Consider the following 27,572-nt stretch of genomic DNA (forward strand, 5'->3'; position numbering starts at 1 on the left):
GAGCGAAAACCGGCAACACTGTGACGGCGTCAGCTGCTGTGCAGCCGACATGGCACCGTCGAGCGAGTTGGCAGCATGAAAAAGAGAGAATGGAACGTATGGAGGAAGAACTCGCTAAATTTCGCGCACAGCTTAAGGTGAAACAGAAGGCCACCGATGAGAAAGCACCCGAACAGCCTGTGCGCGTGAAATCGGGTTCTCAGAGCGAAAGCAACGACACTGACAGCGATGCCAAGGTGAGGTACTACCTGTTCGCGTCGCAGAGTATCTGTAGTATCCCTAGCTCGCTCGGTCATTTTTCTTTGTTTTGTTTTCAGCCGGCCACGTTGACCAAGCTTCGCAAGAGACGAGAACCCGAACGAACTCCGCCGATGGCTTCAACGCCGTCTTCTCGCATAGTGGTCACGGACGAACCTGTAGTGGACGAAGAGTCCTGCGGTCGCTGGACCAAGCTCGACGTGGCGACATTGGTGCTCAAGTTGACGCTGTGGTGCCTGCTGATGACGCTGTTCGTGGTGCTCGAATTCGGCGCCGTGTTTTTCGCGATAAGCGTGTTCTACGTGATGTTCACGAACTTCCGCAAGAGGCCTCGGCTGCGCGGCGAGCTCAGCGCCTACTCGGTGTTCAACCCGAACGTCGAGGCCATCGACGGCTCGCTGACGGCGCAGGACTTGGAGAGGCAGTTGACTGTGGGCATACTGCCGATGCACTGAGAAACAGTGGCTGTGCGGACGCGTGTGGCTAGCACATTAACGCATTCACAGACACCTTCAGTTGCAGCCGCATACACTGTGCAATATCTAATAATCGTTAATCCAGCATTTTTCGGCAACAAGTTTTCGTACTTTTTTTTTTCCCGTAAGGGAGTTGACGTGTACATGGAAATGTGACTTGTAGTATGCAGATGGTGCTACCCCCTTTGCCTTATTTTAAAATCTTCGCAGAATCCACGCGTGACTTTTGACAAAATTAGTAGTGATGTCACATAACCAGTGCCATACACATGGGAAGCAAGTATTTTGTGTCCCCGACCTTCCATACCTATTAAATGCAGCGAGTAAAACCTGCCCCCCCCCCACCCCCTCGTTAGAATGCGTTGGCAGAGCATTACTTGCCAATTTTGTCCAGAACTTCGAAGTATACGTCGTCAGAGGTACAATGAAGTGTGATGACAGACCAAAACAAAGTACTGCATGAACATGCCAAATAGGCGAGTTGGTATGTAACAAAACAAATACACATAAAAAGAAAAACACAAGTGTTCTCCGTACATTTGTTTTGCTGCACACCACTATCGTGGCAAAAAAAGTCGCCTTCTCAGTGAAACAAACAATGGTGCCATCAATCTTGCAAGGACAAAGTGATACCTGTGAATACAAAATTTGCAGTGCGATCTTGCTCTTTGGGCAGCCAGTGCCATCACTCCTCACTGCAAAAACTTATATTGTGCTCAGCATCGCCATACCGGCATGTACAGCACAGTCCACTGTTAAAAGGAGCAACACAATATAGGTGCACCTATATGTAAATAACACAGATGTAGCTGTTTACAGGATATAGAGACAGTATCAAGTTTAAGTTACTGAAGACAGGCATGCCGACACGAGCACAAATAGGAACCAAAAGGATGACGTGGCCGTCACACAGCGATGTGAAAGAAAAATGCAAAACTCGTCTGTGTGTGCTGAAATCAAAGCTTTGTTGAAAGGGGAGATGCATATTCTTTCAGTTGACCAATATATTAATGCTCATCTGATAAAAGCGATGCAATGCCTTGTCTGGCCCATGTAAAAGCAGCTGCAGCTAAAAGAAACTTATATAAAGTACAGCATATCCATATACCAGTCTGTAAACTTATTTGTGTGCTTTGCATAACACCTGTAAGGTATATTCTTGCAATACAAGAGGTCTTTTTTTTTTGCACTGTTGCCACACATAAATGCTAGATTATCAAGGCCTTCATGCCAAACCTGAGCTGTTATCAGTCTAAAAATATTGATCTGACACTTTATAAGAGTGGGCCATACTGTATTTCCACTAGTGTCTGGGCAAAAATGGCAAAAACCTGCTCATTGCTAATGAGTTGGAACAGTTTAATCGAAATGGCTATCTATGTTAGACTCTCTTATTGAACCACATGGTACTGCAGTAAGCTGTACAAAGTCAGTGAAAGGTGCCAAATGCTAGTCAAACAGCTTTCCAGCTGTGATTTTATTTTTTGCGCGCACAGGTCAACAGTGTCCGACGACACAACCGTATGCAATGTGATGCAAAAAAAAAAAAAACGCTGCTCAGCAGCACATCAGCCACGGTATATTACTATGTTACAGAGATGTATGTACAGCCCCGTCGATCGGTATTTACAACAAGCCTTTCTAGGAAAGACATCCTGGATTGTAATTGTTGCCTGCTGGTTAGATTCTCCGACAGTTACTCCAGAGGCAAGGCACTGGTGCTTTCAACGTCACGACAGTCACAAGCCCGGGGAACTCCTCGCTGCTTCCACTATTTCCATGAGGGCTCCGTAGCTTGGGACTTTTGATTTCGGTGTTCCGAGTTCCTCCATCTGTACAAATAAACAAAACAGCCTTGTCATAAGAACTAGTGAGATGTCTCTATCATAACATCGGTTCATTTTTTACCTCGAAAACATAAACCAAATCAACAGTCGTTACAACAACGTAAAATACAACACAAATAAATGCTTTCATTTATTCCCTATATTACAGAACTTCTGGAAGCATTTGCATAACACATTTAGCAGAGATGTGACACAAACCAGAGCTCTTCAATTATAAGAGTTGCGAAACACACCGTAGGCTCCATGAATTAAAATCCAAACACGTGTTTGGTCAAAATCGCGGAGGTTTGCCGACTGTAGCGCCACCTGTACGCGGAAAAGCAGGCTAATAAATAGTATTTTTGCGTGTTGTGTTGCGTAAGCCCTCAAGTGATGCCGTATTGGTGAAGCGAGCTGAGTGTTTACGTTTGCGGCTTACATTTTGCAGATACTAATACTACTACAGCCATAGAACTCTTTTAGGCTTTTCTTGAAAGTACTTCTCCTAGTCCTTGCGCAATGTCAGTGAAGCCTGCAACGATCTTGGTAAGGCAGTGTGTTTTCTATATTCGCTTCCAGGTGGAGCATCGGTTTGCAATCCTCCATAAATATGTCCATGGGCAGGTCCCAATTTCACAACCGAGTTTTGCAACTCGTATGATTGAAAAACTCTGGCGCAAACTTTTAAGGGAAACGACAACTGGCCAGAACGTGTGATTAGATCCTGGTGGAAATGAAAAGACCGTGAATTACAGTGACACATTCAAGCATCCTTTTCATATTCTGAGAAGGATTTATATTTTTTAAGTATGTTTAAAAGTAAAAGAAAGGTATGTCACGCAGTCTATCGGAAGAGTGTTGAAGCTGTATTATGGGGTCGTCCGCTTTCCTGTACGTAGTCTGATGCTTTCAAGCGCTCCATAATAGTGCTCAAAATTAGAGTTACGTATATTATTGTCCATCTCTGCTCTATTCTGTGCAGCTCACGAGCTAAAAGGAGTTCCGCACTGAGAAGTGGCGCTGCCTTCGTGGCAACTGGTGGAACATGTCGAGCCGTGGCACATGCCTGCAGAGTGCATGCATGCACAGCAAACCGCTATGCACAACACGCAAACCGCTTTTGCACTCACCTCCCACTGTTTGCAGCATATGTTGTGTGTATACGACATTATAGTCGCTGCAGATTGAAACATCTAAAATACAAATGTTTCATGGCACTTTCCGCGTTACCATTCTGTGATTAGACACTCTGAGTGGTAAGCTTTCCGTTGCACTAAAGAAAACAGGTACCATAAAAATTGCTTGTTGGTCCCTAAAAACAGCATGCAGAGCAAACAGCTGCAGATACGAGAGCTCACCTTGATCCCAAAGTGCTCAACATCGATGTAAAGCTGTAGACGGATCTTGTCGTCGTCTGAGGCAGCCCCTTCTGGCAACGGTGTCCTATCGCGAGCTCGCTTCAGTCTCTTCAGGCTGTCTTCCATTTTCTTCACTGACACGAGCACATCCTTGGTTACGGTCATGTACCTAATGTGGATGGATGGATGGATAAGCTTTATTATGGTCCGCAAAAAAAAAAAGCGACAAAACACAGGAAAATATCACAAGCTAAGTATATACATACAAGTCAAACCCAACTAAAACAAAGTTGCATCTGACACAAAAATACCTCATAAACATGTACTTGTAACACTGTGCTAACAGCAAGGCCATTTTTCATTTACTTCTCTATAACTGCTAACTCGTTATATCTGCATTCATTATATCAATGTTCTTATGTTCATGAAAATTTGGGCGTCTTCACAGCACCACCATGAACCCCACAGAGCCAATGTACAAGGACAGGTGAAACATAGCACGCATAAACCCTTAGGCGTCCTATTTTTCTGACCTTATGTTGTGATTGCAGGTCCAAAATGGCATTAATAGAAGCCACCACCATTGCCATGCTGATTATTTCCAGCCTTAAGCCAACACTCTCGCACGCCAATTCCCCAGCAGCTGCAGCAGGTCCTCAAGGTTAGCTTCACCACAACACCTAGGTGTTACATGGTCAAGCGTGTACGTGGTGCGGTGAAGCATTCAAGGGACAGAAAGGCACCACTGTCAGGCGACATAGCATGTGTTCCTTGATTACACACACATGTGGCCACCATCTATGGAGTTAAAAAAATCAGACTTCGAATATTACAATGAACTAGAATGGTGAACTATTTCCCGCTTACGGCAAAGCAGAAAATTTCAGGCAGGTTCAGTAAATATGCTTTCACTATCGGAAAAACTCCTTTAGGCAAGCTACGATGTGGATTATCAAGATAAAAATTCCAAGAAGCAGCTTTTCAATGATGTCAGCCTACAGTAGAGCTGAAAACTGACATAAAAAACCTCAATTGCCAATCCAAGAAATTCGTTATTTCATAAAACCTTTCTTTTTCACTTTCTAGCCTTAGTTCTAGCCTTAGAATGTATTTTTACTAAATAATTTAGAAAAGCAATTTTCACCAAATCTTTCAGATATGCATGTCCTTACAATCAGAGATCTGACCAACCTAACCTCATATCACAGTACTAAACCACACTTAGCAATCTCTATTTGGCAATTACACATGTAAATAGGAATAAATAATAATAAACGGTCCAACAAAGGTGATGCTGAGATAGTGCATGTTTTAAGCATTAAACACGTCCAAGATCAACCAGCCCCAGCAACTAACAGAGGCCCAGAATCGCACTCACTGTTTTGTGACCTCTTCGAGCACAGATGCAGTCCACTCAGGGTCCCAATTCAGACTTGCATTCTGCGTGCCCAGGTCCTTTAATGTTGCCAGAGGTGACAGGATTTGCTGGATGTAGCTGGATGGTTTTGATGGCACCTACAGAGGGATAAGACAGAAGGTAAAATAATGAAAAAAAAAGGTAGAGCTGTGAAAATAGCAAAACTTTGGGTGCGAAGCGAATTCGAATATTGAAGTGCGAGTGCGAATCGAATAGAATATTTTTCGAATATTTCTCGAATATTTCTAGAATATTTTTCGAATACTTCGAAGCGCAATTGCAGAAAAAAAAGGTTAGAGAGGATTCCTAAGCATATTCTTATGAGATAGCAACATGAAAGTGTTTCTTTTTGCTAGGTTGATGAAGCACTGGCAGGGTGGTGTTTCATTGTTGTCTTATCAAGAAGGAGGCAATGTAGAGGCCGAATTCTATTTATGTACATGATTTTGTGCAACCAAAGTGTTGCTGACAACACTTTACATGTGATGGGCAAAGATGGCATTTCCTCAGCCTCTCCTCCTCTTTCTACTGCTGTGGAAGCCCAACTGATGTGGCGGACAAGGGTGCGCTCCCTTCAAGTCCGGAGCTCCAAATCTGCCTCGTAGACGTCGATATATAAGAACAGCTGAAATTTTGGATGCTAAAAAGCTTCGGCTTCCGATTTTTCGGACTTCCTGCCCAAATTTCAGGTCCAAAACAGCATTAATTGAGCCCCCACCTCTGCCACATCATTCATCTCCATGTTGGAACCAGTGTTTTCTTGAGTTAATACATTTGCGACCGTAGCGGAGCTTGAAAGGCAGCTTTGCCGCAATACCGGGATGTGATGAGGTGAAGCATATTAAAAATCTAGGGACCACTTCCAATCTGACGTTGACTGTCTCTTGGCAAAGTCCGACCGTAACGGAGCTTCAAAGGCAGCTTTGCCGCAATACGACTATGTAATGAGGTGAAGCACATTGAAAATCTGAAGGGGTTACTTTTAATCGGACGTTGACTGTATTTGTCTTTGGGAAGTTCGAATAGTTCAAATAGTAAAATTCCAGTGCGAATCGAATCGAATAGCAAACACTATTAGAAAAATATTCGAAATTTCGAATATTCGCACACCCCTAAAAAAAGGATAAACTTCAAGAATAGTAGCAGCAACATCCGATAATATTAAAAAGAAATGACATCCATGTCCCTATTATTATTCAGACATCTATGACCCTATTCAGTCTGCATTATTAATAATAACTAACAGACTCTACTGAGTTTATATTATTTCTTGATTACACGTGTATACGAAAGTTTTATGTTCTATTTTACTACACTAGTGGCTCTTCTCCCTCTATTTTTGTCAATCTGCCTCTGACATCCCAGCTTGCTTCCCATAGAATGCTCTGCAATAAATAAATAAATAAATAAACAAATAAATAAAAGCGCACTTTTATTAGCAGCCATGCAGTACTACAAGCACCTTGAAGTATGATAAAGTGAAGTACAAGCTAAAAATTTATTCAGTATAGCTTACAGGCTCTCATTGGAGCGTAGCCTGGCAATCCACTGACTGCCAAGCTATGACAGGTATGGGCTCCAGCTTAATTTTTACAACATGGCAACAACTGACACGCATCCAAAGCGTTATGTGCACTTGCACTCCACTCTTGCCGGGACATGGCCAAAATAGCCGGGATCCAAAACCATAACTTTTATGCTAAGCAAGGCGTAAGCAAATGAGTGCTTTTGCTGCTCAGCCATCAGAGAAAACATTCAATTCAAGGGCTCTGAAACCACCCCCAAAATTCTTCTTAATATTTCAAGTAAACGCACGTCGAGTGCCGTCATGATCAACAGTGCCAAATGCAACAGCACTACATGCCGCAAGATAAAAAAAATAGAGCTGTGCGAATAGCAAAATTTTGGGTGCGAAGCGAATTCGAATAATAAAGATTGAGTGTGAATCGAATCGAATAATTTTCGAATATTTCTCAAACATTTTTCGAATAATTCGAAGTGAAATTACAGAAAAAGTTGCAGAGAATCCCTAAATATGTCCTTGTGAGATAGCAACATGAAAGTGTTTCTTTTCGCGAGGTTGATGAAGCGCTGGTGGGGTCATATTTCATAGTTGTCTTTCTTATCAAGAATGAGGCAATGTAGAGGCCGAATTGTATTTATGTACATGATTTGGTGCAACCAAAGTGTTGCCAACAACACTACACATGATAGGCAGAGATGCCATTTCCTCAGCCTCTCTTCCTCTTTCAACTGCTGTGGAAGGCCAACTGATGTGGCGGTCAAGGGTGTGCTCCCTTCAAGTCCGGAGTTCCAAATATGCCTCGTAGACGTCAACATATAAGTACATCTGAAATTTTGGATGCTAAAAAGCTTCGGCGTCCGATTTTTCGGACTTCCGGCCCAAATTTCAGGTCCAAAACAGCATTAATTGAGCCCCCAACTCTGCCACATCTTTCATCTCCATATTGGAACCAGCGTTTTCTTGAGTTAATACATTTGCGACCGTAGCGGAGCTTGAAAGGCAGCTTTGCCGCAATACGGGGGTGTGAGGAGGTGAAGCATATTGAAAATCTAGGGACCACTTCTAAACGGACGTTGACTGTCTCTTGGCTAAGTTCGACCGTAACGGAGCTTGAAAGGCAGCTTTGCCGCAATACGAGAGTGTAATGAGGTGAAGCATATTGAAAATCTGAAGGGGTCACTTTCAACCGGACGTTGACTGCATTTGTCTTTGGGAAGTTCGAATAGTCCGAATAGTAAAATTTCAGTGCGAATCGAATCGAATAGCAAACACTATTCGAAAAATATTCGAAATTTCGAATATTCGCACACCCCTAAAAAAAAACAATCCCACGCTCTTCTCCAGGCCTTTTGGTATCCCCAGTGTTGGCCGTGATGTCACCACGCGAATCTGGTAATGTCAGCAGCAGAAAGAACCTCTTTGTCTGCCTGCAGGTATGCGTGCCTGCTTATCCTTCTCGCACATCACGGAGGAACTCGGCCAGGAGGAGAGACGAGCCAACAAAGAAAAGAGTGAAACAAGCAAGGGCCGCATTTTGATCATCAAACGCGTGTAACTCCACTGTTACGGCACCATTTCGAAAAATTCTCATGGCCACGCATTCGTTGTAGACTCATGCACAACTACAACACCGCAACTAAATTTCGACCTCTGGGTGGTTTAGGGGCCCTTTAATGAGATGCAAATATTCTCGTTAACCTCTCGGTTCGTCCTGCGGTAGAGGCGCGGAATGTCGGGCACCATTTTGAGCTGGACACAGCAGGCCTTGGCGACGTCGGATACCAGGCGGGCAGAAATGTTGGGAGTCAGGCTAGTAAGAAGCTGGGAACACTCGTCCAGGCCCTCTGTAGCGATGAGTTTGCAAAAGACAAGGGAGATGTGCCTTTTACCAAGAGCAGCAAGTGGGCAACATGCTTACAACTGCATGTGGCACTTGAACAACAACACAGTTATCGTTGTGAAGTGCCTGTACCTTTTAGAAGCTGAAATTCTGTAAAACCAGTCTGCTGCAGTCTTGGTTGGACTGTGTCAGTAAGGAGGGATCCCAACTGCATCAGCAAAAGAAACAACAGACCGGTTTTCAGTAGGCTCGGGCGAATCTTCATTTTCTAATATTCCATCAATTATTATTGACATTCAATATTCACATAAGCTCGAATCACAGAATTCAAAGTTTTCAAAGTACACTCAAACTTCATTATAACGAAGTTACATATTGCACAAAAATACCTTCATTACATCCGAAAATTCGTTATAAACATATATTCCTAACACTGTATGTATTGCAGGGCTATTTTTCACTTACTTCGTTATAACCGATATTTCGTTATATTCGTGTTCGTTATATGGAGGTTTCAGCGTATAGGACACTAATGGCAGATTGGGCCACATTGTTGTGAAGCCACATCTCAATGACAAGTTTGCGTACCTAACACCTAAAATTAACTTTAGAAAGAAATATTCAAAGGAGTTTTTTTAGTAGGTTATGCACGCGTGTGTTTCCTAGTGTACCTGTTTTCATAACGCTGTCTACAATGCATCAACATCAGCCACACGCTTTCCAGTTCAAATCAACATTCTACTGCACATTTTTGCTTTCATTTTTGCAGCCTTTCCCATCTTCATCATCGGAATTATACAATTTGCAGGCAACTAGACACTGTCAAGTAACATTTTTAAATCAAATGCCATGAAGGTTATCTTTTAGCACCACACTTATGACGTCAAGAACTGCAGCAACATTCGGAAGAAACTTAAGCATGAGTCAGTTTTCCTCGGTACACTGCCATCAACACCCTCAGTCACATCTTGGTGACACAGCCACAAAATTGCCCAAATTACCACTGGTGCGTAAAGTGTACAAATCTATCATCAGGGGATACAAAAGCGTAAAATATCCCCACAATTTCCTTTTCAGGAAAAGCTCTAACAAAGACAATGAAAGCCAGATTCATACCCAGACCATGACACCAATGAAGCCAATGTGACGGTTGCATGCGTCACGCCACTTCCACGTAACAGCACACCTCACATTATGCAAAACAAAACGTTGGATGAGCTGGTACAAGTTAATCGTTCTGAACTGCAGCACAAGAAAAACATTGGTGTCTGCCTCCTATTGACTTTTGCTCCATTCCCTTGCACAATAGTTTGAAACAAAATCCCAGCTTATGCAAAATTCCAGATGGATATGGACTCGTTCACGAATGTTTACCATACCATAACTTATGTTCAAATGCATTTAGAACAACTATTTTTGTTTCAATGCATTCAGTTCTCATTCCAAATCATTGTGATGCATTGATTTACTTTGTAACTCTATCAGTTTAAGAAAAAAATCTTGCTCCCCAAAAAAGGCACATGAAATGTTTGATATTTTTCAAACTACAAGTCGTACTAGAAGAATAATGGCCTATTTGAAATCAGCATACAAATATACATACACTCAGCAAGTTTTACAAGGATCGATCAAGAATAAAATTTCTAAAAATTAAAGAGCATTGTCACCCCTTAAATGCTTTTTAGAAATTACTGTCACGAAAACAACACATACTCGCCACAGTGGTTTAGTGGATATGGTGCTCGTCTGCTGACCCAAAAATGCTCAAGGCCCATGTAATTAGACTTAGGTGCACGTTAAAGAACCCCAGGTGGTTGGAATTTATGAAGCTTACACTACTGTGTGCCTAATAATCACATCGTGGTTTTGGGACGTTAAACTCCAACAATCATTATTATTATATTAACACAAACATGTTGCTTACCCAACTGTGTACAAAGCACCTCAAAGGGTCAAACGCTTTTAAGAAATTACTCTCATGAAAACAACACCGGTTCGGCTCACCTTAGAAGCGACGTTCTGCACGTCGCAGTGAAGCATCACGAACAGGACGGGGCCTTGAGGGTTCGCAAGGTCGACTGATGTGTCGCAGCCTGCGCCATCTTCGCCGTCTCCAGCCTCGGGTCCCGAACTTGCTTCCTCTCCGATTCCCGACTGAGTGGTGTACTGCTGTAGCCAGCCCCGGTGCCGAGCCAAAAGCTGCAGCGTCAGCTTCCAAAACCGGTGCGACAGGGGCACCAGAAAGACGTCCTCGTCCCAACAGCGGCGCAGTGCGCCCCACAGTGCCTCGTGACACAACAGCAGGAACTCGTCACCTGCACGTTTCAAGGACAGCTGTCAGAAATACGGCGAAACTATGCTTGTGTGAATATTCCTGTGCTTCGAATATTCTAACAAATATTACGGTATCCTAATTTGCTTTGGCACAAATTTAAAAGTTCAGAAATTTCGATGTAATGCAAACAAACGAATAAACGTAATTCTCCACATGTAACCCGCCTCAAAAGGTGGCTTTACTGCAGCGTGGGGCCGCTATGCTGTGAAACTGCCTATTCGGGGTAAATTCGCACTGCCGTGAAGCCGCACTTCAATGTTACAAGTGCATATTACCTGCACCCCGATTAAGTTTTTTTTGTAATGTTTAATGTTTAAAAGTGTATTACACGGGCTTGTTCGGGTAAGTATGGCAAATTTTAAAACGCAACGTATTTTACCACTAATAACTTGCACCCTACCACTATTTAAATCCTGTTGCAATTCGAATTCACTTCCAAATTACTCATACTAACTACCATTCACTTTGACTTTACTTCGAACCAAAAAAAGTGATATTCGCACATGCCCAGACTTAACAGACTGGACAATGATGAAGATTAGCTAGAGATGTGGTGACTAATGCCACCTGTTTTTTTTTTTGTTTTTTTTGTAGCTAGGTAACTGGTTTACAGTGCCAGATGCTGCTGGTCAAACTGATGTTTCCATAGCTTAACATGACCAGTGTTGCAGAAGAGAAATAAAATACAGGAAATTTGTGGACTGATCAGAGTAGTAAGTCAGCCGAACATATCCAATATACAATCGATTGGACTACAGTTGCCATTGCATTAGCCTTACAAGGGCAGTAATTTACACCTACCTTTACTTCGCTGTGATGGTTGAGTTATGGCAGATTCCAGTTGGCAGGCTATCTCCTGAAATCTGTCACGAAAAAGGTCAGCAGGAGATAAAGTATGGTAGTCAATCATATGCCTTTCAACTACAGCCACTAGCAACAGGAATAACAACTACAGAAATCATAAGCACTTGTTCAAACTCCAGCAAAAAAAAAAAGGTTAGTTTAAGCTTGCAGGTCACCGACACAAAAGAGTGATTTTGTAGCAAAATAAAGCTAGCAACAGGCACAGAAAATAACGATCCAGCTTATCTTCCAAAATATTTTGCCCATAGCAAAGCATTGACGACATTACAGTGAGTTCATAGACTTCATCATTTCTACGACAGAATTCTCTCAGAAATGAGAAATGCTAGAAACCTGACATGAACACAAAACAAGGAATGCTTATGATGACGATGAATGTAACATATTTATGCTCATATCAGTTCTTGCATTTTTGTCACTGACACGTTTTCATATTCGGAGTTATAATGACCAAATTCTGTTGCACATGACTGCCATGAAGTGCTCAAACCAGTGATACCAGTTAAACACTTCCATTTATATAATTAAATTCTAGGTAATACAAGCTAAGCTTGCATTTGTGAAGAGGTAGAATCGATAAAATTACTGCATATGCATACAGACAATACTTGTAAGCAATACTTGTATGTCAAGTGAATTGACATAGTTCAATTTGAACATGTTCATGAAGAACATGTTCAAAGATGCGCAAGAATGCTCAATTCTTAATGTGATCTCACAGTAGGCAAACATGAGCTAATGTCTAGCAAGACGAGCTCACTTCTTGATAACACATGAAGTGGCCTCACACTGAGTATGTAAACAGTAAACTCCTGAATGCGGAAACATTATCTCATTGCTCATACCTTATCTGGAAGTAGATTGCGAGGTTCCACTTGGCCATGAAGTGCATGTAGCACGGCTGCGCCCGCAGGCTCTCCACCTGAGACACATTGTGGCAGAGGCGTTCAAGACGCTCGAGGAACGCCACGCTGGCCGAAAAGCGCCGTTGAAAGGACTCCGGGTCACCCGCATTGAACACCCAAGGCAGCCGCTCCTCGAGCATCGACACCAGCTGCGGCAGGATTGCCCTCTCCAGGAATGCATAACCACTCGCGTTTGTCTCCGCAACACTGCACACAAATTGCAATAACACTAAAATGAAAGTGTAACTCATAGGCATGGGCAAATATTCGAGCAGTTCAAATATTCGAACAAATATTACAGTATCCGAATTTGATTCGGCACGAATTTACAATATTCTATATTAACAAAAGACATACATTTGACCTGAGAAAAACAGAGAGCTGATCTAGTTGGTACGTATTCATGTTGAAAGACATGAGTTTTTGGTGCCTTGACTTCTCTCTTGTGTCCGTGTTCGCACGCCCTGTCTTTTCACATGAATACATTTGACCACACGTAACACCCCCGAAAACATGATTTCACTGCAGCGTGGGGCTGCTATGCCATGGAACCATATATCTAAGCGAAATCCACACTGCCATGAAGCCACACATCAAAGTCAAAGGGGCCCTGTAACATTTTTTCAGCATGGTCAGAAAATGCTGCCGATCGGTAGTCAAGGCTCCCGAGAACACGCGAGCCAAACATTAGAGCACAGTATGCGGTGTGGGATTTACAATAAATTCTCAAAGTCAGCTAAAGAGCGCTTTCTCTTCTCTCTACAAAAATGATGCTTACGGCGTCACTGCCACTGGCCACGCCATTGGCTGATTTGAACATGGCGCACTCGGTAGTTACCGCGGCCACCACGGGAGGCCGTCACTGGCACCCGCTCGCACGCACTATCGCACTGAAAGTATGTCGCATGTCAGAAGAAAAAAAAAGAAAAAGTGCTCAAGGTCATGAGGCGCGCATGACTTCTTCCCCCGTGCCACCCTTCCCTGCTTGGCCTCCAGCGCTTTCGTCATGACGAGAGAAGAGAGAAAGCAATTACAGCATGCGTCAAATCTTTGTAACTCTGCTTGTACTGGACGGATTCTAAACATTTCTTCGGTGGTCGATTTGTGAGGAAATAAGCTCGTTTAATGAAGCCGTTCCATGGCTACTTGGAAAAGTGTTGCAGGGCCCCTTTAAATATACATATTACCTAGACCTTGATTACTAATCTTTTCTTTTTTTGTTTAAAAGCATGTTATATGGGCTTATATGCGCTAAGTATAGCAAATTTTAAAACGTAACATATTTTACCGCTTATAACGTGCATTCTACTGCTATTCGAGTCCTGCAACTATTCAAAGTTGCTTCCAATTTATCGTGAACCAAAGAAGTGGCATTCACACAAGCCTTGTTCTAATTCTTAAACATATTGTGCAAGTTGGGTCATGAGCGACAAAAAATGGTAATTTTTCTTTATAATATGGGACATATAAGACTCAAACTATTTGATTCGATATTATTGGACCAAATCACTATTCACTCCAATACTCAAATTTACTATTTGCCCATCCCTAGTAATGACACAAGCAGCTTGGATAATCTATCCAGAAAAGACACATAAAAAGTTAGGCCAAGCACACTACAAATGTGCTTCAAGAGAAGTCCTTTGTGGGTTAGTTGGTAGCTGCTGAAAATATGTCACAAATATGTCATTCGGTACTCAGAATGTATATTTGTGGAAGCTTTTCGTGATGCATGCATTAATTTAGCAAACAATAAATCGTGCATGAAGCCTGTTCTCCAATATCTCAAACAAGGCTCTTTATTAGCACAGACTGTTGGGCTAGTTGGTCTCGCATTTTTAACAAAGTCAAATTAGCGCAAAAGGAGGTCACCAACCAAGGCCAGGTAGACAAGGACAGGCACTGCGATCAACATGTTGACGAGTAATGATGAATGTCGCACAGAAAAGACGTGTGATGTCCAACAAGCAACGTTCGTCATCACCCATCAACATGTTGATCGCTGCACATGTCCGTGTCTACCTGGCCTTGGTTGGTGACCTCCTTTTGCACTAATTTCACTTTGTTAAAAGAAGGCTCTTTATGCAGCCTGAAAGCTGGCCCTTTGATATGCACCTGAACACAAACTCGCGAGCATCTTTGCATTCTAGTTTCATCTATGTGAAGTTGGTAATCAAACATGCAACCAACGTGTTTAGCAGTAAAATGACAGGGCAATGTGCTGAACTGTGCAGAAAGAGAAAAGAACACTGACACAAGGGATTCGGGAGGAGCACGCACCTGGCAGCTCCGAGGGTGAGGTCGAGAAGCGTCTGGCACCTGGTGCTGACAAACATCATCACCTGGTTGTAGATGCCGTCCAGGCCAACCTCCTGAACCACTTTTTCGCTTACCATCTGGCATACAAGAAAAGAAGCGGTCAATGGAGAAATTACTAAGAAGAAAAAACACTGTTTCAGTGCATTGTAAGAATCTTCCAAAAGCTGTGACTCAACACACACATGCGCACACTGACATGCACTGATGACGCCACTAGCAGAAATTGTGGAAAGTCTGACGAAATTATCGCTTAGTTTTGTGCAAAGCCAGGAGGTTTTTCAGCTTTGTGCTCTGAGACTCCCTCCTGTATAGCACTCGGGTATGCTTCATATTAAAATAAACCAATTAAGAAAACAATGTGCGTTATTGTGTACTTTGTTTGGTGGACACCTTCCTTGATAAAGAGGAAGCCACACTGCATCTGCTGCTGTACACAGGTGCGTAAAAAATGAAACCAAGGCATTCAATAGAATGGTTGGGCAGAGGCGCAAAGTCAAATGCCTGAAATCCTCCGTCCTAAGGGCACATTCTGGATAGCCTGTGTTTCATGTTCAGAGCACTCTACGCTAAACTGTTGGCATACAACTTCTTCTTCCTTGTCACATCTTTCCAACACCACTTCATTTCAACTCAGCATGGTGTGCGCCTTAGTTAAAAGGTGCTTGCGCTTACGACCAAAAGCATTCATTTCTTGGACCAGATTCCCAAGCTCCTGCACGAAAAGATTTGTGATTTTACGCTTATGCCCAGAGCAAGACCGTATTAGACGTTCACAAGTTTAAGAAACATACAGATAAGTTTCACTTATTCTCGTTCTATCTGCTATGAAATTAAAAATGCGAAAGGGAATGCAACTGGCGATTAAGGAATAGGAACAGAAGGGAATATAGTTAAGAAAAGAAAATTGACAACCCCCCATAGCACGAAGCCACAAGGAAATCCGTACAGATTTCTCAGAAAAAAATCTTTTTAGTTGCCGAAAAATTCGTCCTGGTCTGGGGATCGAACCCGGGACCAATGCCTTTCCGGTGCGGTCAGTCTACCAACTGAGCTAACCAGGAAGTAGGCAATTGGCAGCACGAGGGCGAATTAATCAAAAACTCGAAGCACATGGACACATAATATTAACGGGTGGTTGTCAATTTCCATTTCTTAACCCTTCCACCATCTTGCGGGATTCTGCAGAACTGATTTGCAGAAATATAGTTGCGTTATAATGGCCTAGATTTGCCAAATTAAACAAGTCTGAGAAACATGTTCAACAGTGATCTCTTTGAGGCCATGCACCCACCTCATCTAGGGCAGGTGCAACGATCCGCTTGCGGAAGAGTTCCTCAACAGCCTCCACTCGGTCAAGTGTGGCATAGATCCTCAGCACAGAGCTCAGCTCGGCCTGGCTGTCGATCTTGAGTGCACGCAAGAAGCTGTCCTCAAGGTGCCTTTGAAGCAGCTCGGTCACAGCATTCACTCTCTGGAGAAGATCAAAAGATCGTGGGACAGCTCTTGAAATCAAACTATAACAGCAACCACAGCATGAACTGGTGCAACACCCGACGGAAAAGAAAACACGACACACATGAAGAGACGAGTGTGTACGTAGTGTTTTTTTTTTATGTGTCATGCTAATTCATTCTGCAGTTATGGAACACCAACTTGCCTGAACGGTAACCATTCTAGAACTGCATCAGAAAGATACTGAAATAAAACACTAAATCAGTTATAAGTGATAAATTATCCTTTGGAAGTTCTATTGCAGTTAACTGTACTGTCATTGGTTAATCATTAAAAGAGAGAATGAAGCTCAAAGGTTTATTTTTGAATTTCGGGCTCAAATCTCAGCATATATATATATATATATATATATATATATATATATATATGTGTGTGTGTGTGTGTATATTGCACTTTGGGCCTTCAGCAAAAGGGATGAAAGTGTGCTTATAACACAATTATCTAAGGGCTAATGAAGACTGCAACCGAATTGAAGCACTACAAAAGTGATATCTATTTCACTTATAATTAATCAAAACTCATATGTTTTCACTGAGCAACTATAATGCCTTAATATACTTCAAACTACACATTTCAGATATCCTAAGGTCTTTCTTTTTCTAAGGGGGAGTGGGGTGGGGGGGGGTGTGCAAACCCTACCTCAGCCAGTGCTCCAGCCAGCTTGACCTGCTTGCATTTGCTAAGGTAGAAGAGGACCTGGTTCACCTCTATGGCCACCTGCTCCACTTGCTCATTCGTCCACCTGTCGAGGGAAGTCGAAACTCAGTCCGAGACCCATTCACCACAAACATGGCGCTAGAATGGTGCCTTAGATTTGCTCCCTCCACGTCGCACTATCATATAGAGTGAAAAACTTCACAGACACAATTTTATGACAATGGGCCCTCCCAATGTTATTTCACGACCCTCCACAGCACATCACGCAGAACAATTCTCAAAGCATTCTTTCTCATGGTACAACATAGTAATAATAAGTGTAATATGTCTTTTGTGAAGTCACAAGACATTACATAAAAGATAGTCAACCAGATCAATGCAGTGAATGACAGCAAAGAGAGATTCGATCAATGAACAAGCTTTAATGACTGGGCACAGCACAATGTTAATTTTGTTTCCTTAAACATGCAAATTTAGTGCACACCTGTATGACAGAACTTGAGCAAGCTGCTAGACAATAAACACAGTTGTGTAACACAAGCAGTTCGGATGCTTCGTTGCAGCTACATAATCGCAAAAAATCTACAACGGCCAACAATGCCACTTGAAACAGTAACTTTCCTTAGTGCATACGAAACCTAACTCTGCGCATGAAAATTCTGGATTGATAGAGGGTGTCATGTGCACATTAAAGGTCATTTAAAAAGTCTCTCGTAAGGTCACAGCCGTATCCACAGGTACAAAACATGGTGACAATGTTGCAAGTATCATGGCGACAATCAGTAGTAGTACTAAAGCTATTAGCAAACACCTTGAACTTCCTCACAGAAAATAAATTAATAGTTCTTCGTGTAAATGCCCCACCTGTCCATGCGGTCTGGAGATGGTAGAAGACGCTCGATCTTGTCCACGCTCTTGGAGACGGCTATAGCCTGATGCAGTAAAGCCTGATTCAAAGTCAACAAAGAAAGCAGGGAAGGGGTTGTTTAAGCACAGCTCCAGGTAGGCAATGCAACAGCTTCATCAGCAATGCAACAGTCATCACCATCATCATTATTATAAACATAAGTCTATCCTATGTCCACTTGGCTACATTCACATAACAGAGCAGCAGGTATAACACCCACTGCATTCACTGAGCAATTTACAATGCACATGAAACGAGAATCACTGCTGGGATTATTGGCTAGAAATACCATTATATTAATGTCAAACATTTAAGTGTGCAGGTCATCCTATTCTATTCAGTTGAAGTCATTCTTTGAACTAAAATGTGCTTTAAGAATGCTTAGCTCATACTGTTATACCCCAGTCACACTGGAGGTGTTAACGTCATTAGGTTCGAATGTCATTCGGTGCAAAGAATGCCATTCGATCCGTGATGGTGCTACACAGGAAAAAGTAATGTCATTAGTTCATGATACCAATGTCGATAATTCAGACAAAAAATGGCCTGAAAAGTTTAGGAAGGTCATGTAGAGTTGTAGAAAAGTGAAGTTATTTATTTTAAAAGACATGTGGGAAGTCGCTTCACAAAAAAATAAACGGTTAAAATTTTGTATCGCATAATATCTGGCCACAATTAGCCAAGACGACGCTTAGCCAGTAGCAACATGAACACAAGCAACATGGCTGACATGGCAGTGCCGCTGAACAACGACGCTAAGCTGCAGCAAATAAAGCATTTAGTTGCTTTGTACTTCGCGTTGCGAGAAAAGCGCATAAGACAGTCGAAGAGACTCATTGATCTTCAGATAGAAGAAGAATCAAGACGCAGCCTGTTGGGTATGAATATGAAACAAGGCGGAGTGCGTTCCCCTAAGGCATGCGCGGTGTGACGAAAAAAAAAAGATGTGCCGCGTCTATTGAAGCTTTCCCCAACGCGAAGTGACAGAGGCACCCGTGGCAGTTTGCGGTGCGACAGCACACACTCAGAAACCCAGAGCGTTCCATGTTTATTTGCTTTCAAAACGCTGTCTCACATGCGTCCATGCGGGAAAGCAGTTTCCAAAGGAACTCCGCAAAATTGTCTTCCCATAGCCTTATGAGAGCAAACGCCTCTGCCTGGATCCAGTGCGCTCGCGGAGCTGATGCCATCGCTGCAGATACACGTGCATAGAGGCGTCTGTTTGTTTACACTATGACCAACAGCGCCGGCGGCCAGACGCCACTGAGTGGGAGAGTAAAAAGATTTTGCAGCAGCCTTGCGTACACCTGTTCTCGTTAAAATGAGAGATGCCTTAAAAAAAAGCAACGTATATAGCGAGTTTGTATAAATGCGTGTCAAATTGGGAATGCGGAATGCCACATTTTAAGTAGTCTCTGGGGTAGAGAGTATATATTCGGTTCAGCTGCGACGGCGAATGAGTTTTTCGAACTCATTCGATTTCTTAAGGCATTCGATTCTAAGGACATTAATTATCACTGTGTAGCAGCCACATAATGTCATTACATGCGAATGTCATTCCATTCGAATGACATTAAAACATCCAGCGTGACAGGGGTATTAGCTGTAGGATAATATGCAAGGCATTATAACATGTTTGTGCCATCAACCATCCATTGAAGAGCAAAAGTGGTGCTTACCTCATTGTCATACACTTTTCTTCAATTTCATGTGAACGCTAGCTACAAAGTCATCCAACATGTGTCATATGTCACACGACTGTTCCGTTACACGATCCCGTCCATTGTGCGAATCCAGCTTATTCTGCCCCAGCTGAAATTACACTATGCCTGTAAATTGCTGTCATCTTCACAGCCATTTCCCTTACCAATATATTTCTTTAATCCATAATGCCGTGTTCCTGTTTCTTAATGCAAATACATGTGATTTTTCATTCTACTGATTGTTTAGCATGCTGCTTGGTTTCTTTGTTACCCTCGAAGTTTCAATAAGTACAAGCTTACTGCTATGCACGGTCATCTATATGTTTGACACAAGAACAGACAGAAGGTATAAATCCACCAATCAGACGCCGCAGAGCCTCTGATCAACACACACCAAAAGAAGAAAAGCAAAACATGGCCAGTATAACGAAGGGGTTGCTGTCGCTAAATTTTACGCCTTCCTTATCACCTACCACTCACCGATCCTGATGATAACATTGGCAGGATACTGTTTGAACTGCTGACAAAGCATGTTGCATATCCTGGTGGCCCGTTACTTCAACATAAGTACATCAAAGCCGATTGTTAGGCAAGATGGTTCACGTTTATGAACAAAAACAAACACTGCACTAGCCAAGGCACAGAAGCTTTTGTGTTTGCACTAATTTCTTCACTTTCTGTTCCTACATCATTCGCAGCACAGCTTTCCAACGAAGCTCAACGTGAATGATGATCAGGAAATGCTAGAAGAACACGTACGACTGGTTGCCAATTAAAGCTTTACAACTACAAGTATGTGAAGCTATTTAGCAGAACTTGTGAGCTTGCAAGTAAAGCACACTGCAAATAAAGTTCAGGCAGCCAGAAAAATAAGTTGTTTACCTTTTTTTCCTGAACAGCTCGTCTGGCAGCGAGTTCAGTCTTCGCTTGTGTCAGCGCTGCTTCAAACGAGGTGTTGGCTTCCTGGGAGTAAATTGTGCATTACTGTTTCTTTTCCTTCACTCGCCTCGAGTCTACATAGTTTCTCATTTAAGGTACCAGTCCCGACACGTACAGGAAGTGGATTCATGCTCGCAATTCACAATTTTACAATACAAGAAAGGAGAAGCCATCACACGTACGTTTACTTCTTTCTTCAAGTCTTCGAGGGGCTTGGAGATGTTCCTGATGAATTTGTCCAGTCCGACCTAAATAATAACCACGGACGCGAATCAGCAGTTAGAGAAGTACGGCTCGGCCTCCGCTCCTAATAAAGAAAGACATCATTAAAAGCGTAGCCGTCTGCGCTTACCAGATTTGCTGACAAGTTGACGAAATCCGCGTAATCCTTGTTAATCAGTTTGATCATTGACGATCGCAGGAACTTGAGGTGTACAACCAGGTCGTCGCGCAGCTTCTCTAAGCTGGCACGCTTCCTGTGCTCGCTGACAAACGTGTCCACTGAGAAGTTCTCCTGCGAAGACAGCAGCGATAAAATCAGCCACGCAAAATGTTCGGGGCGGCTGACTTTGCTACACAAACAGCCGCCAAAACCAACTAAAATTCGGTGTGCACACAGGACAGGAACCGTCCCGAACGCGACATAGTCGAACCTAACCTCGGGAAGAAGGAACTTACACGCATGAACACATCTTTGTGGAAGCACAGGTTAACCGCTGGCTCTTGTAAGAGCTTGTCAGCGAGGATGCCTTCCATGATCGCTCACTTTACCGGCAAAAACACTTGGCTACCTTGAAACTGCCCGGCCCAAAGCTGCCATCTTGCCACCTCAGACAACTACTCGGTTTCAGCCGGTCCACCTCAGCACACTTTCTGCGGTTTTATGCCTCAGTACACCTGAAAAACTCCAATTTCATATTGCTGTTATAGTATCAATACGTGGTTTTAAAGTTTACGCTTCAGGATAGTTTTTTTATTGCTCTGAGTTTTAGTTGCGAATCTCAAAGGCTACGAATGCAAGCTACGTCATGGCAACCATAGAGCGCTTGTTGCCCAGCAACAGATTTGTTTACACTCCCGCCATGGATGCAGACGACCTCGACGACTTGGAGTCTCCCGTCAAGAAAGTATGTCCTGGCAAGCTGCGATTGCGAGCCTAACCAATATGGTTAGCAGTGGTTATCAACGTCTTTACCGCACTGGTTCTTTTCCAGACCTTTAGCAGTCGTGCCCGGCGACTGAACATATTCGGAAACAACACCGCCGACGTACCCACCAACGCATTTGCATCCAATGGGGTGCGTGAGATTAATGCACTATCACATCGTTAACAATGACTATCATCTTCAAATGACATTTTGTTTGCAGGGCGGTGAAGGCTCCAAAGCTCCTCCTAAGCCGAGAAGAAATAGCGGATGGGCGGCCGATGATAATTCGTCGTCCGGGCTCTTTCGGTTTGTCCGCTCAAATTGCCCGCTAGAATAGTTCAAATTTGAGAGTCCATTCCATAAACCACACTAGATTGTAGTGTGCACGGCTCCCTATATCACTTACCTGTCTCGGGTGAAAATTTTGCAACAGAACTTCAGCTACAATCTCCTTTTCTACTTATTTCACTCCTGCCTAGTGTTACCAGGACCAGACAACTTTGATAGAAGTCACAGAAAGAGCGATTGAGTTCAATTGGCTAAGGATTATTGGTAATTATAGCGTGAATCCAAGCAAACCAATTGAAGCAGTTTGTGTCTCGCCATCACCATAAGGTGGCTGTTTAATTCAATCTACCTGACTGTCACATAGGTTCATCTCTAACTTGCTCTTTTTGTTCAGATAACCTGCAACTCATTTTCGCATGCAATAATTAAAATAATGTAAACTTCAACATGCAGCAGCATTATACTGCTGCCAAGCTTTATTATGATGAAGACGTACATTTGACACAAGAATAGTAGCTTCATTATCAACGTGTACTCATTAGACGCCGGTATTGCTGAGAAGCTTTTAAGATTATTTCGCTGTGTTCGATGATTCGTTATATCTGTTTCATTCTCTACCATAATCATAACTAGAAAAAGTATTGAGAACAACATTAAACTAGCTTGAAACCAGATCAATTCCAGATGAAACCACTACAAATCGATGTAAACCAGCCAAAAGCCAGTGCAAAACTTTCACCTGAGCTGGCATGACACTGACACACTCGCACAATGTGGCACCTAATCGAATGACCCCTACATATCTCTCCCATTTTTGCCGACTCACAGCTTCAGAAGGCCGTCTGCACGTCCCCAGAGCACCGTCCCGATGTGAGTTCCTTGTGTGTCATTTCCAAGCATGCTTCACTCTTGCTGTGCCCATAAGAATGACCCTTTTCTGAGAATCCCTGTATGGGCGTGTTGGTTTACATATTAGCTTAGAGATATTGAAAGAGGTCAATGACATTACAAAATACGCGTATTAGTTGTGGATACCGACTACCAACTGTTCTATACATAGACCAATTTACTAAGTGTGAGACAGCACTCGTCTTGTGCTTTCTGGTTCTAAGTTCGTCGTTCAGTGCTGCATTAATGATGCAAATATTCCACCAAGCCCAACATTTAATTTTACGAAGTGTGATTGATCATGGCAGTTAATGTAATAAAATTACCCAAAAAGCAACAACTAAAAGATATCAGCGATGAGGGGCAATACAGAAGAGATGCAATGCTCAAAAAAAGTGCAATGGTCTATACACTTGTCTGATAATGTTTTCGGAGCACCGCATTTGCCAAAAAGTAAATTTCCTTGCCACGGAATTTTATGTAAGCAATTAAGTTGGTCACATGGGGAAATATCCTCCCATGCACCTGTAAGGCTCGATGCATTGGTTGTTAAGAAATGATTATATATTCAAAAATATTGCACTCGGAAAGCTTTCGCAGTAGGGGGTACATGGCACACAAAGTTGAAATACAGCAGTAAGAACTAGTACGAATGAGCACAAAACAGTTGGTGTTTCTGTGTGTCACTTATGTGTACGCTATGCGTGTCTATGCCATCCCTGTCCTTCTGCACCACTTTAAAATTAGTGCCAACTATGCTCCTCTCTCTTGTGCACTGACTTAGTACTTGTCAAGTAATGCCACTCTAAGCAAAACTGCCTCCGTGCACCATCAAAATGATCGCAGATCATATGTACAAAATCACTTGTGGTGCTAGAAAGGAGCTCTGTGTAGAGTGAAGTGATTGCATTTTGTGATTACCTCCAGTCAGATTTTGAAGGTTAGTATAGTGGTTTAAAAAAAAAGGTATTACATACAAAAGTTTGTGTGGGGACTTTTTCCTTTCAACGTACCTCGCAAACCTGCCTTAACGATTTTCAACAAAAACTACTGAGTGTGTGAAGGTCATGAAGTCTGCACGGGGAGGATGTATTTTATACTCTGCACGCGACATATTAACCCAGTAAAACAATGTGCCACAGGTTGAAACACATCAATGACCAGCTGAACATTTCTAGTGACAGCAAGGAAAAGACTGCAGTTTCTGTAATAAACGTGCAAGCATTGAAAGAGTGTTTTATTTGCCTGTTCTTTTGTTTTTTGTTATTGCTTCAGAGAAGTGCCAAAGTTGACCAGAAATGAGACCGTTTTGGAAAGAGACGACTCCGACTCGGGTAAGACGAGAATTCCACGTTCAACGTTCTCATTTCCTGTTACCCTGACAGGAAGTGAGTTGCTGTTGCCTTTTCAGAGATTCCCAGCATACCCGACTTGGGAGAATTCGAACGCGAAGACCTCGCTGCTCAAGTGGCTCAAGCTCCAAGGTAAGATAGATTCTTCCCAAAATGTGACTTTGGCATTATATGTCTACCATAATCACACAATTTCTAGTTGTAAGCAATAAACAAGCACAACTGGAACTAAGAGGCTTCATATTTAGCCATGAAAACTGAAAACAATATATGAATTATGCACATGTGCATGCAAGCCTATATGTACACATAAATGCGTACATTCATATGTACATATTAAAAAAATCTGCAGTTACAGCAAGCACCCGTCACCTATTTGAAGCCAAACTGGCTCCGAAACTTTCAGCACAGTAAAATATCTTTTCTAGAAGGCAGCACCTTTCTTCTAAAGAAATGGAGAGTGCAGAGAGAAATAAGTTCACTTGTTAGTAGTTGCAAACACTCAATTTATGCCAGCTGAAATTTGCAATTGATAAAGCATCGTTTTCCAGCTCCCCCCAACCCTCCCGGTCCACTTTCTCACATTTTGAAAATGAAGAGTGAAGGTGGCTTTCCATTCCTTTGCAGTGTTCCCGTGAATCGCGTCGACACCTTCCAGCAACTGGACAACGAGCTGCTGAAGCAGGCAGCGTTCACAACGCTTGTGAGTTGCAGTGTCCGAGAACGGTGACAATGTAGGATTTGAACAAACTTCAGTCCCGGTCCTCACACCACTGCATTTCTTAAATGTTTTGCAGCTTGTGCACTAAAAAAAAATAGTCCATCTTTCTCATTCCCTACTCAATCTCAATCGCAGGATGGATGCGATCTCAGACTGCTGGCAAAGTACTTGACTCCTGAAGAATACCTCAAGGAGGTAAAGTATGTACAGACTTGAACGATATGAGCTGGAACAATGACATTATGTTTTAACATTCACAGCGGCTAAACGCAGTTGGCAAGTGCAAAAGTGGTCTTGACTTTTGTTTTCTATTTCACTGCAATGTAATGGATGCAATGTCCGTCACTTCTACGGCTAAAACAGAGTCATTATAGAAGCAGCGCATAATGCATACGTACCAACTAGCCCAACTTTCTATCCTGCTGCTAAAACAGAGTCCACTGCTGCCATGACATATTGTGCTATCGTCCCAATGGAAGTGATGTCTTTTTTGTAGCACTGCCACAGATGACATTCACATCAGAGTCATGGTGTGTGAAACTGGTAAGTAATGCCAACACAGTATTAAAGCAAATTCATAGCAATATGCTAACCCCTCTGAAAGATTTCCACACGGACAAGCAAGTGCTGCAGCGGGAAGAATGATATGTACAGGGTTCTCGTAAACATGCAAAGTTCGGTACATCCTCTTCAGTCACGCAAAAGCAAACATCACACAAGATGATGGGACACCGAGAAAGCCTGGGTAGTGAAGCTTTTTTGTGTCCCATTTTGTGCTGCTGGCCAGGTTACGCCAGAGCTTGTTGCATGTATTTTTTGCTTCCATCACCAAGTACCAAGGTTTCTTGCCACATTCTCTCAATTAAGAGGAACTGGCAATACTGTATGGTAGAATAAAATATAGAACCAAAGGATGATGCTCTGTGGGAAGCAAATAACCATGCCTCTTTTAATCAGTTCTCTAGGTGTGGTACTGTTATGCAAACGAGCTGCCCTACTTGAGCACCGGCTTTATATTTCTCTACAGCCGGACACCGTGTGGACCTGGGACACACTATTCACCGAAGTGGCTGCCGAGATAAACAAGTTGAGCGACAACAGCCAGGAACCCGACGACAAGCAAAGCATGCCGATGTGATCGCCTTTATTCCCATACTCTGTTTTATGTGCAATGTGTGGAGGTTTGCAAGACTTTTTGCAGTAGTTGTGTTCGCACCACAGTAGTTCATTGTTTCCTTGCCAGCAATTACGTGAAATTGTTCTTTATTTAGGATCAATAACAATTTTTTTAAAAAAAGCTTTAATTGCGAAAGAAAGTGAGGCGTGCAAACAAGGACACAGGAGAATCAGATGACACAAACACACACTGTTGTGCCCATGTTTGTATGCGTTACTCTTTCTTACCCCGAATCCCTACTAACTAACTAAACTTTTTGTTGTTCAAAGCATTAATCTTTTAACTCTGAACAAACTGTGTTATAGAGCTGTTAATGCATTGTTTCAATTTATTTTGGGCCAGCATTATAGCAAAGGGGCGATCGATGTGTAAGTGTTCCGTCGTCGCTTGACCTGTTTGAAAAAGAGATCCGCTATTTTACGTCACGCATGGCTAAAATTCTAACCTAATATTTTCTTTTTTTTCATTCCTTCATGTATGTATATATTCCTGGTTTCTTCAATAAAACTTTCAGTTGGCAGTCAGCACCCGTCCTCGTGTCACCTTCCTTCGTCCTGCCTTTGCGCTGTTTTTTCAACTTTTGAGTTATTTACCAACTAGACCTCCTTTCGCCAGTTCTCCATTTCGAACACATTTTATTGGCTTCAAAGCTAAGCAAACACTTCCACAATGGCTGCAAGGGGTACAATAAATAAATTGGTGCTGACTCAAGTAAACCCGATAATGCTAATTACTAGGCTTGTGCGAATATTCAGGCACTTTGAATATTCGAACAAATATTACAGTATTCAAATTCACTTCGATTCGAATTTAAATTATTGGAAATTTCAAAGTATTCGAAAAGAACGAATAGATGTATATCAGTCCACATGTAACCACCTGTAAAGGTGGTTTCACTGCAGTGGAAGGGTGCTCTACCATGAATACACCTATCCAGGAGAAATCCACACTGCCGGGAAGCCCCACTTCAAAGTTAAACGAACATATTGCCCTCACATCGATTCATAATTTTTGAAGTTTTAAGGCTTGATATACCGGCCTATATGCTCTAAGTATAGTAAATTTTAAAGCGTAACATATTTTACAGGTTATCACTTGCATTCTTCTGAAAGCCAAATCCTAATACTATTCAAAGTTGCTTCCACTTCCTTTGAACC

General features: G+C 42.6%; 3 protein-coding genes across 4 annotated transcripts; 2 read left to right on the forward strand and 1 right to left on the reverse strand.

Annotated features, from left to right (window-relative positions):
* The first annotated feature begins 1 nt into the window (after position 1).
* Positions 2–2,584, forward strand: LOC119374670 (SAYSvFN domain-containing protein 1). Its single transcript, XM_037644840.2, has 2 exons — positions 2–236; positions 318–2,584. Exons 1-2 carry the CDS (start codon positions 90–92, stop codon positions 711–713), a joined length of 543 nt encoding a protein of 180 aa, XP_037500768.1. The 5' UTR covers positions 2–89; the 3' UTR covers positions 714–2,584.
* LOC119374667 (conserved oligomeric Golgi complex subunit 2) lies at positions 2,191–21,686 on the reverse strand. Its single transcript, XM_037644831.2, has 16 exons — positions 21,520–21,686; positions 21,194–21,355; positions 21,024–21,089; positions 20,785–20,865; positions 18,157–18,239; positions 17,275–17,377; positions 16,415–16,594; positions 15,085–15,200; positions 12,745–13,011; positions 11,837–11,898; positions 10,705–11,015; positions 8,833–8,908; positions 8,559–8,704; positions 5,297–5,433; positions 3,919–4,087; positions 2,191–2,566 (listed from the first exon to the last, which is right to left on the reverse strand). The coding sequence occupies exons 1-16, from the start codon at positions 21,595–21,597 to the stop codon at positions 2,474–2,476; spliced, it is 2,130 nt and encodes a 709-aa protein (XP_037500759.1). The 5' UTR covers positions 21,598–21,686; the 3' UTR covers positions 2,191–2,473.
* Positions 21,687–21,887: 201 nt separating this feature from the next.
* Positions 21,888–27,102, forward strand: LOC119373514 (intraflagellar transport protein 43 homolog). 2 transcript variants are annotated; one of them, XM_037643565.2, is made up of 9 exons: positions 21,888–21,968; positions 22,056–22,139; positions 22,210–22,295; positions 23,106–23,147; positions 24,441–24,499; positions 24,577–24,649; positions 25,145–25,220; positions 25,374–25,438; positions 26,266–27,102. In XM_037643565.2, exons 1-9 carry the CDS (start codon positions 21,924–21,926, stop codon positions 26,318–26,320), a joined length of 585 nt encoding a protein of 194 aa, XP_037499493.1. In that variant the 5' UTR covers positions 21,888–21,923; the 3' UTR covers positions 26,321–27,102. The 2 variants fall into 2 exon arrangements, with proteins under 2 accessions (XP_037499493.1, XP_037499491.1); XM_037643563.2 differs by having other exon boundaries at positions 25,374–25,433; positions 26,266–26,986.
* The last annotated feature ends 470 nt before the right edge of the window (positions 27,103–27,572 follow it).

The sequence above is a fragment of the Rhipicephalus sanguineus genome, chromosome 11 (genome assembly GCF_013339695.2).
Source record: "Rhipicephalus sanguineus isolate Rsan-2018 chromosome 11, BIME_Rsan_1.4, whole genome shotgun sequence".
NCBI lineage: Eukaryota > Metazoa > Arthropoda > Arachnida > Ixodida > Ixodidae > Rhipicephalus > Rhipicephalus sanguineus.